At 36.5% G+C, this 12920-nt stretch overlaps 1 protein-coding gene across 1 annotated transcript; it reads right to left on the reverse strand.

Moving 5' to 3' along the window:
- Positions 1-550: 550 nt before the first annotated feature.
- On the reverse strand, positions 551-12178 carry SIFa (neuropeptide SIFamide). Its single transcript, XM_069832085.1, has 4 exons — positions 12047-12178; positions 4811-4968; positions 3159-3286; positions 551-691 (listed from the first exon to the last, which is right to left on the reverse strand). Exons 2-3 carry the CDS (start codon positions 4938-4940, stop codon positions 3195-3197), a joined length of 222 nt encoding a protein of 73 aa, XP_069688186.1. The 5' UTR covers positions 4941-4968; positions 12047-12178; the 3' UTR covers positions 551-691; positions 3159-3194.
- Between the last annotated feature and the right edge of the window lie 742 nt (positions 12179-12920).

Genomic DNA, 12920 nt, shown 5'->3' on the forward strand with positions numbered 1-12920 from the left:
GGCCGGTGTAAAGTTATACAAAACTACGTACTCTCATAGCAACTATGGTAATGTAGGCCAAAGGTTTGATTTGACGAAATCACAGTTAAAGTAGTCAAGAATTTAAAAAGTTGCGTACTCATACTTGTGTAATTCTCTTGCCAATATATGAGGTCTTTGTGTAAATTTCTACCAAGACAGTAACGTTGATAAATGTATGATTTCTTATGAAGTTTGTCAATTTCGCGTTCGATTCATACACTGATTTGCGACGCAATTTGACGTGTTCAGAAAGTTTGATTTATCGTGTACATAAGATTGAAGACTATTCAAATATACAGTTGCCGTTTTTGACTTCATAGATTAAAATTTAATGTATTCTAATTGGAAATGGAAATTTTATAATCGTAATAATATTAATCCAGCCTATATAATACTTACGATTACATCCTACATTGTTAGTATGTTTAGAGTAAAACAAATATACTACAGTAAAATAATGTTAGTGAATTTTATATTTAGATAAATATATTTAATTTGTTATTCAGTATTATGTACAACACTACATGACCTACATTTTAGAGAAGCTTCTGAACACGTCTGTTGAACCGCAAGTGGGAAGTCTGGGAACTACTTTAAATGGCGCATAACCATTCTCGATCTGCTGGTTAAATCAGAATGGCAGAAAGAGTCAGGAACTGATGACACAGATCTGAAACATAGAAATTATTAAAAATATAAAAAACAGAACAAATACATAAAATGTATAAAAAATCTTATTACTACATTCATAAATTGCTTCATGATATATTATGATTAATTTACTGTTATTGATATTATATGAAGAGTTCATGATCATAGTGGGCCAAGCGCCATTTACTAGAATTATTACCATAATTCAATGGGAACATATAGCAAGTAATACAAAGTATACACATTAAAACTAAATGGTATGTCAATCTTCATTAAACTATGGTATTCACTTAACTTTAACCCTTGCTTTCTCCGTTTTTAATAAATGGTGCTTGGACCACTATGGTCTGAACCCTTCATATACAAATAGAGATCCATTTATAATTTGAGAGCAAGTGTAGCGCACACCAATGCGATAGTTATAGTAACTTTACTTGAGTGGTGTATTCTGTTTTCAGAAGTCTAGTACATTGGTTGCCCAGGCTAGATTCAAATCCAAGAGTCAGAGTCTGAAATGTGGCTAGGCTAAGAATGTAGGTACTGAGATAAAGTTTATGATTAGCCTATAACATAGCGTTAGGATTATTTGTAAGGGAATATAACTATTGAATTTGTTTCTTCCAAGTACTTATGTTTTATTATGTCACCAATTTAAATAATTAACATCTTCCATGAATGTGATGTATTTCGGCATTGCTGGCATACAGCTATTCGTATGTTAAGCAATAGAACATCACCTCAAGATATACAGAGTGTTTCAAAACGGACTTTACCACTTTAGAATCCTATAGAAACTTATTCACGAATCTTACACAAATGGTTAAAGTGTCATTTTAAATGATAATACAGCAAGTTTCTGCCAAGCAGTTATTTTGGTTCGATGTGACTACTGTTTGTGATATGGCAGACATCTAACCTATAGTCAATTTCTTGCCACACAGGAGCTAGTAGATCAGGAGCCACTTCTCCAACTGTAAATGTTTTCGTAGTACCCGCCAAACCGTCGAGAGGCTTCTGTCATTGATTTTGTGGGGCTATGGGTAAAGCTCTGCCTGACTTGTTCAACAACAGCATGAGAAACTGCAGATTTGTCAGTCGCACAGAATAACCAATTTCAACAAAATTCTTGCGCCAAGAGTAGATCGTATGCCTACTTGAGGATATTTACCGTATTGGTTACGAAAATTACGTTGCACTGTAGTCGCGGACTTTGATTCGTGAAACCAAAATACACAACGAACATTTTCCGCATCAGTGAAAGTAGCCATTTTGTACTGCAACTGATGTAGCGCTATTGGTGTCTGAATTTCGTACTGCGGCACTACATGAGTCAAACTTAATGTATTTTCCTTTAAAATGACACCCGAATCGATTCTGTAAGTTATGTGGATACATTTCTATAAGCTTCTGAAGTTGTAAAGTCCTTTTTGAAACACGGTGTAGATGAATATTTATCTTTTTCATATCAAAATGCGTATTAAAATATTCTTGGCACACAATGCAACGAATAAAGCACTTTCAAATAGGTAAGTTACTTCAGTTTCAAATGCCATCCCCATTTCGCCATTACTCCAACAGCATTAAATTATACAATCTTTAAACAGAAATAAAAAAAAAAAAAACTATTTCGGTAATTTGTTTTAAAAAGCTTCAAATTGATACCGATAATAATTTTCTTACTTTCAAATTAATGTTCCATTATATTTTTTCCAAGTTGTCCCTGAAAGTTAAAATATAGAGGGTGTTTCAGAAATACTTTGACAAACCTTGGGGGCATGTTCCTCATAAAAAAAAACAAGAAAAAAGTTAATATAAACATATGTCCGAAAATCCTTAGTTTTTTAGTTGTTAATGAAAGAAATTAATGGAACATCTGTTAGATATTGTCAGCTTGGCAGCAAGTGTTGCAACTTTAATCAATTCAGAAACTCATAACAATGAAAGTTTACGTTCAACATGCACTGGCTGATATCTACGTTGACAGATAGGTAGGGGAGGACCAATTCCATGGCCTGCACGTTCCCACGACCTCAATCCTGTGGATTTCTATCTCAAATAATTGGTTTATGCAGCAGGCATTCCTAATGGAAACACACTTCATCAATGCGAAACCGTTCGACACAGTGTGGGAGCATTTGAAAGGGTGCGACAGTCCGTGATCCGACGAGTGCGTGCGTGTGTGGAAGCAAGAGGAGACCATTTTGAACATTTGTTATGAGTTTCTTAAAGTTGCAACACTTGCTACCAAGCTGACAATATCTAAAAGATGTTTCATTATGTTTTTTCATTAATATAACTTAAAAACTAAGGATTTTCGGATATATGTATGTTTATATGAACTTTTCTTTTGTTTTGGTGTGAGGAACATGTCCCCAAGTATTATCAAAGTATTTCCGAAACACTCCGTATAATTGAATAAAGAAACTGCAAGTTTGAAGCAATTTTTTCAATGTTTGTTAGTTATTTAACTTTAAAAAAGAAGATACCTCAAGTGTCAGCAGATGACAGTACTCGAGGATATGTTAGTTATTATCTGCTTGGGGAAACCACGCTGAGCAGGCCTCGGATGCGATCTCGCACATGGCGGACAGCGCCTTTCCAGCTCCGTCGTAATCTGCAAACAGACATCGTAAAATCACAGTCTAGTATATACAGTCACGAAGCTCAATACGCAGTAAATATGCATCCATAGATACTTGCTAACCACTAGGATCGCTACTATCGCCTCATTACAGACAATGGGAAATAATACCTGCACAGTCTATTGTTTCTAGTACCCTCATAAACTCAAGCTTCGTGACTGTATATACTAGATTGTGGTACAATCTTCAGCTCAATCCTATTAGTAAATCTCAAGATTTCGTAAGTGTACAAAATTTCAGTTTCCATGTAACAGTAGACTGCTCCAAATCAGAAGAATCTAAGGAAAACCTGCTATAGGCTTCCGACAAGGAAAACTCAGCGAACAGAAACCAGCGGGCGTGACTGTCTCACGCAGATGACGTATGCTCCCGTTCCCAGCATGCTCCTCACGCCTACTGCAGGAGGGTAAACGGGGTACAGCATGCGCGCCGCGAGGAGTCCCAGCTGAGTTTTGCTTGTAGGATACCTATAGTCACTTCTCGTCCACGAAGACAGATGCTGACAGATGTATCTACAATCTAAAGTTGTGAGACTGCACAGAATTTTGATAATCACGTACGAAATATATGTAGAACGTATGAAGGAGAAGAAGTTAATCGTCCAAGCAGGCGATTCATATAATGTTTATGCCATAATAAGAGTAGATTTCTCTGAATAAGAAATATCTTTAAGTTACAGAAATCCAGAAACTTCGTGTTTCGAAACGACGTCTTTGCATTCGATTTAATATACATTTCCCAAGAAAGTATTTTTATTATAACAACAATTTATTGCCATATTTCATGTAACTCTCTACTCTACCGGTATTCAAATAAAATCATAACTGCATAAATTATTTATCTTTACTACCGTTACGGAGCTCAGTGCCAGCGCGGGTTCAAATCCCGGTTGATCCATTCTGTATTTGATAACTTGTGTTGGACAAACGGGAGGTCCATGCAACACAGCGGTTTTCTCAGGGTACTCCGGTTCCTTTACGACATCCCAACAACTCTCCATCCTAATCACAATTCTTTACAGATGTAATGCAGATCCACCGTCTGTGATTTACTATGGACAGCATCTGACGAACGAAGTGGTATAATGCTTCCAGTGAGCTCTACACTAAACAGGAGGCACAACTCAATGCTTTAAAAGCGTGACGCAAATGCTAAGCGACTGGGCGTATTGGTATCTCTCTCTAACATAGTGTTGTCCTTGTCTCTCTTGCAGTGACTGCTATCTTACACTAACGGTATTTTGTTGCTTACTGCGCATGTGCAACATAAACCTCACGAAAGACCCATTGAAACACATTAGTTAGAAAGAGAGAGCAATACTCTCTCCAACATGCGCCTACAGTCACACTTTCAGACAGGAAAGAGCATTGCAGTGGTGCCTCCTGTTTAGTATAGAGCTGAATGAATGCTTCTCGGCACTAGTGACATCTATAAGCCACTCGCAGAGTCGAACGAATAACAATTTACGAACAATAAAAATTATATTTTCTTTTAACCTGCGGCATTTCCTCGCTTCCCGAAGATGCTTCCATTAAATGGAGGTTTCCTGTAGGTCGCTGCTGCAAATTCAGCCAACAGGAGGACAGCCAGCAGAAGCAGACATGTGGCAACACCGCGCGTTTGCATTGTTGTTGATGTGGTTGAGCAGGAGATGCTGGGAAAAGAACCAAACCATTATCACTTATTGTAGATACAAAACATTTTTCACTTCTGTAATACATCAATTATAAATTTACAGCAGCTCAAGTCTATAATAATTTAAACAGTATTTCTTAGATACATATTTAACTTCATTCGTTTATTAATACGTTTTGTCCACAGCAATCACTTTTATTTGTAAGGTATTTATGTGTTTTACACAACATGATTATACAACGTGAATTTAAAAAATAACTAACCTAAATCAATTTATTTGTATCCTGCGTAATACTCGTTATAAAATACATATTGTTTATATTAACTGTGTAGAGATGGCGACAAACTTCGATTAGGCATACGTCGCCATCTGTCGCGCAATCTTTAAACTACTGTGACTTCTTGAAAACAGACTATTTCAACTGCAACTCGTTCCAAATCAAGAATAACTTTCATACATTAGATCAGAAGTTGTAATTAACCCTTAAATTCGCAATGTATCCTATAGGATACAACAGGTTAATAGGCTATATGCTATAATATTAATAGAACAATAGAAAAAAAAATGGTAGAAAAATTAAATTTAACAAAAATTTCACAATACTATAATAGTGTACAACATATAAAATATGGACATTGCGATAGTTGTTTTCTTTACAGTCCGACACGGTTTAATAAACTAGTGTGAGAAATGAAGTTTCGCCATTTTAAGGGTTAATTTTCTTAATATGCCAATAATTGTGCCATAATAAGAGTAGATTTCACTAACTAAGAAATATCTTTACGTTGCAGAATTCCAGAAACTTCGTGTTTTGAACACTCCGTCTTTGCATTCGATTTGATATACATTTCCCATAAAGTCTTTTTATTATAACAACAATTTATTCCCATATTTCATGTAACTCTCTACTCTACCGGTATTCAAATAAAATCATAGCAATGGGAACAATGTAAATACTTTAAATAAGTCAGAAAATGACTATACTTATTCGTATATAAGTCCTTGTGTGCAACAATGTAATGACAATTATGGTTTCTTTAACGAATTTGTTTGAACAGTGGACCATTAGGCAAGGAGAAATAGCGTAATTAAGACTGCGAGGTCTCCCGTATTTCACTAATATTTCCTTAAATCTCCCGGCTCCCGTATTTAGGAATAATTTCCCCTTAAGTTCTTATTTTGTTGAGATCTACTTTTCACTTTATTTACAGTGAGATTTAAATGAAAGTGGAGATGTTTCTTTATTACTTACATTACTTATTTCCGTTTTTATCGATTGTCCTCTATAATCGATTACTCATGCTGTAGGCAGAGAACGTATTGAATGTTGGTGAAATCGTGATGGTTTATGTTGGTTATTAGAAGTGTAGGCCTAAATTAGAGCAATAATGAGTTATGAATGGTATAAAGAAGTGTATTAACTTCAAACAAAGGAAAACAAATCTCTGTTATCCGCGTTTCTATCTTCGAAATGAGAAGTCACTTAGTACTATTGGTCAAGGCCAGTCAAATCTAATAAATTTAAAGCCTATTGTTATCTTTAAAAGAGAGAATGTAAGCCTAGTAGGTCATATTGGGCATTATTTCGAAATCTCCAGCATTTTCATTTTCAAAAGCTGGAAATCCTAGGTGCAATGTAACAGCTGGAGAAATCTAGCCCTAAATATTCGGAAAAATTCTGAAGAACATCTCACCAGAAATCTCACAATTTTGGTGTACTTCCAAACACCGACGCCCTAACTAAGAAATTTTAAGCTTGACAATGTAATGCCGAAACATTAGTAGTCACACAAATATAGAACATGATGCTGCAGAATGCATACCAAAATCGGCTCGTCTGATAACTCAGCTTAGAGTTATCAGGGTGAGGGTTTTCTCTGAGATCTCTCGTTTATATTCCACCAACACTATTTCCACTTCATCATTCTCATGTCACATAAAAAAGTGTGGTTACAGGGTGTTACGTACGAACTTCGGTGATGCCTTTGACTCCTACTCTCTGTTAAAGCTCACGACCATGCATCGCTGCTACGAGTAGGTTATTTAAATGTTTACATATTGTATAGAACCACATATATAGTCAGCATTTCACGACACTCATGTTGAACATGGAAAAAACATTCTCTGAAGTTAAGACACTAAGTATGAGGAAATGTGTAGGATTTATACCATAATACGGTGATAACTAAAATAGGCTACTAGAGATAATAAACTACAACACTGATTGCGATATTACGTCACACAAAGATTTCAAGTCACTTTGCCTCTACCATGAGTGTCAAATTTAAACACTATGGGCCATATTCATAGACATTCTTAGCGCGGGCTTCCGGTGGATGATCAGCGAACTAACGTTTTTCGTATTCATAAACCAGTGTTAGCGATATATGATATGATATGAATCCTGTACAAGTAATCACTCAATAGCCGGGGCTAGTTTAGCACGCTCGTAGCGCGGTCTAGCGAAATGTCTATGAATAGCACCCTATAGGCCTAATAGAAGTCCATTCTCTGTCTTTTTTTGCTATTTTAGCATATCAACATTGTACGCATCCCTTTTAGGGGTAGAGAGCTGGAATGCATCCAAAAATCTCAAAACCCGACAACCAAAAGTTATGCCATTGTAAAGTCTTTCTTTCTAAAACCTTTCATTCTTACCACACAGTTTTCCTATTCCTGCTCCTCATTTAAGTTATATAGATATCTAGTTCCTCAAGTCTGGTTTTAAACGATTCGTAGGGAATCTTGTAAATCAATCGCCATTTCTTAACTCAAGCGACTGAAGAGTCGGTAGAGAACAGCTGAGGGCTATTGTCAGTTGCTAAGCAACGCCATGTACCTCGTCTTCACATGTTTGGATTCTGTCTACTGCAGTGAAGACTGTCCTTTGTTTACCCAACTAGGTCTATATAACCTTAAAACATCATCTCGATTCTCACGTGGTATTGCTACAGAAAATATAATGTAATAACTTCTACAAAAGATAAAATAGTGGATTTTAAAGGCGGAGGATTGTTTCAAACTAGAATAATTAGGCTACATAAAACCAAGTATCAGAGCAAATCTATTATTTCAGATACATGGATGTAATATTTTTATTAACAATACGGATCTTCTAAATTTTCTATTAACTTTAGAAACATTAAGAAGAACTTGCATGGAACACCTATACACCAAAAACAATTTCAATGATCTAATGCCCAATCCCGTTATCAACATATAGGCTACAAGTAGGATGGGAACATCACAATAGCCGAGGAAAACCGAGAGAGCTAAAAGTGACTTCTAAGCTGAATTCTTGGTTATTCGACAGAGATCCTAAACATAGGATAGAATATGCGAGGTGATTTTTAACAAAACACTTTAAATTACATTGCTTAAAAATATATAACAAACTGGAAACGAAGTTTTTGAGACTACCATGATCATGGTGGACGAAGTTTCGCTGTACCATAACACTGGTCATATTGTGTTTGTTGATTAAACACTAATACACCAACACAGGAGACGTACAACATTATTTTCCATACTCTATCTCCATGACCGTAACAGATCTTTCTATTACGAGCGCGCCTGCCGAAAGCAGCTATGTGAATATTTCATCACATATTTATATTACTTATTCATTTAAAAAAAACTATAGAGATGCAAAAGATAGGACATCAAAGGAAACTAAAAACACAGTTTCATTGTGATAAAAAATTTTTTTGCGGTCTAATCCTAGTTTTTTAATATAAAATTATATTATTATTATTATTATTATTATTATTATTATTATTATTATTATTATTATCATCGTAATGTGGTGCGAGGTATATGAACCTGACCATCGATATAGAAACACTTAGAAGAGATACCATTAAACGTCATGGAAGATAAAAAAAAAAGATGAATCCTATCTGTTGGATCTGTCACCGTTCTGAAGGCTATCTGTTAGTAAAGTACTCAATGTAAGAGTTTCTTACTCTCCTTGTAAGATAACTCTGTTATTATCTAGACCACGCTGCAAGAACCCAAAATCTCACATCACGTTGAAAACCGTAAAAATATTAAATTGTTACTAACTGCGTTGTACTGTAATCATTAAACGTGTTCGAAATATAGTAGACATAATAATGTATGGAATTTATCTGATTTAAACGGATTAAAGGTTGAGAATGGAGTAAATCCAAACGCACTTGCTTCACCCACATGTGTCAATTCCAAAGCTAAATTTTGACGTGTGTGTGAAATCGCTAGTAAATTTTGTCCTCTCAATTCAGGGGAGGGATTCTTTAAAATTCTCTAAACCTACGACACGGGTCTACCAGCTTCACTTCTTTTCCGAAGAAAGCGAAGCTAAAAGCTTTTACCGCCTTTGAAAATCCACCATCCTCAGCAAGCATATCAACCGACAAACCACATAGGGAGGTACTCGTCTGTTTCGTGGTACTTTACCGCTGGGGTACAAATTTGACATTGTGTAAAATCTGCACTGTGTGATAAGCAGAGAGCCTGCCGTCTTGGTATCCTAGTTGGAACGAACAAAGCCAAGATTGTGAGAGCTTTTCTCGAGATTTTCCCGTTTTTATCTTGTCATTCAACAACATTCTCCAAAATTCACCTTTCAATATCATCTCAGTATTGAAAAATAGAGTACCACTTGTGTTTATGTGACGTCGACTCAATCGTCCTCCGTGTTTATTGCGTTTTTTCCAAAGATTGGTAGACGACTCAGAACTCCATAAAAGACCTCATGGAGACATGACGATTCTTGTAGATCTGAGAATTACGGCAAATCGCTAGCATAGTTGCGATGTACGGATTTGATGGCTGGAGAGGAATGCGTAGTATAGCAGATGCGGAGAGCACAATTGGCACGTAACTTATTCCATCACGGGTGCACACAATCTACTTGGACTGAGGTGTTTAGGGACAACCCATATTCCGCCCGATAAGTATTTCTGTAGGCCTATTTCTATAGGTTACCTCTAGGTAGCAAAGCGGCCAATTCAGATAACATAGGACAAACAAAAGAAAAAATAATTAATGTGTATTAAATCTGCATGGAAGATAGACATGTTTAAATGCCTTAAGAGAAATTTGAAATGTATGTGTTGATATTAGCACATGTGTTCCTGTACAAGTTTCAATATACTGTACTTTAATTATACTTATTTTTCGAAGCTGTACTATTTAACTTTCTTCACCAGAGATTTTACAGAGTTGAAATGAAATAGGCCTAACGAAGGAATGAAAAATTATCCTACACCTAGGAAACCTGCCCATACATGCTTTGCTTACCATAAATCTCATTGGATCTGTCGAAATGTTAAATGTTATGTTTTATTTAACGACGCTCGCAACTGCCGAGATTATATCAGCGTCGCCGGTATGCCGGAATTTTGTCCCGCAGGAGTTCTTTTACATACCAGTAAAACTACTGACATGAGCCTGTCGCATTTAAGCACACTGGCATATAAGTCCAGCGCTGTACCAACTGCGCCAACCAGGCCGACTGGATCTGCCGAGAATCGAAGCTAAGTTACCTTCGTCAGTAGCCATTAGCAGGCCGAGGAACAACGAAAATTTCAGTCCGAGTAACTTCTATAATAAAGTAATACTTTAGTTTGTAATGTGGTCGCCTCTACTTGCGGTGTTGATAGTTTCATATTTAACTTATCCAACACATTCGGCGGACACCTTGTAGGATTCCCGTAATGTGGAATTACCTTAATGACTTCCACCTATGACAAACATAAGATGCCATTTCTTCTTTCGGCTGAGAAATTTTGCCTGAATTCCTCTTATATTTATATATATTTTTATTGGTTATTTTACGACGCTTTAATAACTGCTAGTCTATAGTTATCTAGCGTCTGAATGAGATAAAGGTGATAATGCCAGCAAAATGAATCCAGGGTCCATCGCCGAAAGTTACCCTGCATTTACTTTTAATTGGTTGAGGAAAAGCTCCGGAAAAAACTCTCAACCATGTTTCATGGTCAGGCATGCTAACCGTTTGATGAAGGATGGGTGGAGCGGAGAAAAATTCTCTCCGGCACCGGGACACGAACCCGGGTTTTCAGCTCTACATGCTGATATGCTTTATCCAGTAAGTCACACCGGATTCCAGTTCCGATGCCGGATTGAATCCTCTCAGTTTAAGTTCCACCTCTTAGTTTCCCTTTAGTGGCCAACCCTCATACACTGTGTCACACATGTGATAGGGAAAATCATACGTACTTCGGTACATCACAATAATATGCTAACCGTTACGCCACAGCGGTGGACTGATTTATCTTATTCACGGAAAGAGTTTTCTTATATGCTAGAAGCTAAATCTACTACCCGAGGTTTCTGAATTTCATCGATCTGAAAGTTTCTTCGTTCTAGGCCAGGTTTGATGCTGTGAACTTCCGATTTATTGGTTACCATGGTAGAAATTTGGAATATCAATAATTTTCAATAAAATATTTAGTCAATTTTAATATTTCTATATTATATATGGAGGCCGTTGATGTTTAGGTGTTCTTTTACTACATTTAACATTAGGTTGTTTATGTTTATTTTTTTTAATATACTTCTATTGAATCTGAAGCTTTGAAACAGCAGTTCGAATTATCTTAAAATAAATCATCTCACTATTAATTTTTTGTCTGCTTATGCACGACAAACAATGACCCAACTATGAACAAGGAAGAGCATAACCAAAATATTAGTATCTATCTTCACGACACACGTACAATCAATGTCAACTAGGATGAACTCAGTGACTGAGGAAATAGGCTACTTTTCAACTGAAACCTATCTTTGAAAGTAAATGGTAGAATTATGCACAAATAAATGTTAAGAACTACTTTATAAGGCGAATATGACGCCACGTTGAAAACGTAACATTTGATTTAGAAGATTGTAAGATACGAGTTTCAAATTTCTATATTTCAAACACTAAACATAACTAAAACAAATGAGTAGAGGCCGAATTGTATTGAAAATACTTTTCTTTATCCGAAGCCTGCCACAAGAGATACACTGACTTCTGAAAAGACGTTGCCAACGAAACACTATCAAATATTATGAGACAAGAGCGATATGTATCGAATGATGCACTCACCCTAGGTAACCGGATGCGGTCTTGTAGAAGTCCAAGACACTGTGATACTGCTTTCCGATGTGGGGTGACACTACTATTTATACTCGGAGATGGGAAGCCATCTCCTATAGGGTAAGGGGGGGTTGCAAATTTGGTTGTTGTACGATCAACTAAGCTTTCAGCAACAACACTGGGGGATGGGGGTGGTGGAGGAAAAGTTTGAACCCTGAGGGGGAACAAAATGCTAATGAAAGTATCTGCCTCGTAGTATTGGGAGAATTCTCCTGGCAGTTCTCTCTCTCTCTATCGCCCACTCTCTCTCCCTCGCTTCTGATGCTGATTCGATTACCGGAGTCCATTTTCTGGTTGTCCTCCACACATCCCACCCGACCGAGTGTGCACGGGACCAGGACTCCACTACGTAAACTCGCCGCCGCCAACTATAGACCTGCTGAGAGTTAGATGGGAACTGTTCATATCTCACTCTTTTCAACTTCGCTACAGGTCTGCACTGAAATGATGAGTTTGAATACATTAAACAGTGGTAAGATTCAAATGATGACATGGGAATAATGAAACAATGGTAAAATAAAAATGATGACATGGGAATATAATGAAACAATGGTAAAATACAAATGATGACATGTGAATAATGAAGCAATGGTAAAATGCAAATGATGACATGGGAATAATGAAACAATGGTAAAATAAAAATGATGACATGGGAATAATGAAGCAATGGTAAAATGCAAATGATGACATGGGAATAATGAAGCAATGGTAAAATACAAATGATGACATGGGAATAATGAAGCAATGGTAAAATACAAATGATGACATGGGAATAATGAAGCAATGGTAAAATGCAAATGATGACATGGGAATAATGAAGCAA

This window comes from Periplaneta americana, chromosome 1 (assembly GCF_040183065.1).
Source record: "Periplaneta americana isolate PAMFEO1 chromosome 1, P.americana_PAMFEO1_priV1, whole genome shotgun sequence".
In the NCBI taxonomy this organism is placed as follows: Eukaryota; Metazoa; Arthropoda; class Insecta; order Blattodea; family Blattidae; genus Periplaneta; species Periplaneta americana.

Excerpts from the sequence above, each read along its gene's own strand:
- SIFa (XM_069832085.1), bottom strand. The coding sequence starts at position 4,940 with ATGCAAACGCGCGGTGTTGCCACATGTCTGCTTCTGCTGGCTGTCCTC. Across the intron at positions 3,287-4,810 it reads GAAGCGAGGAAATGCCGCAG|ATTACGACGGAGCTGGAAAG; the intron begins GTTAAAAGAAAA and ends GTCTGTTTGCAG.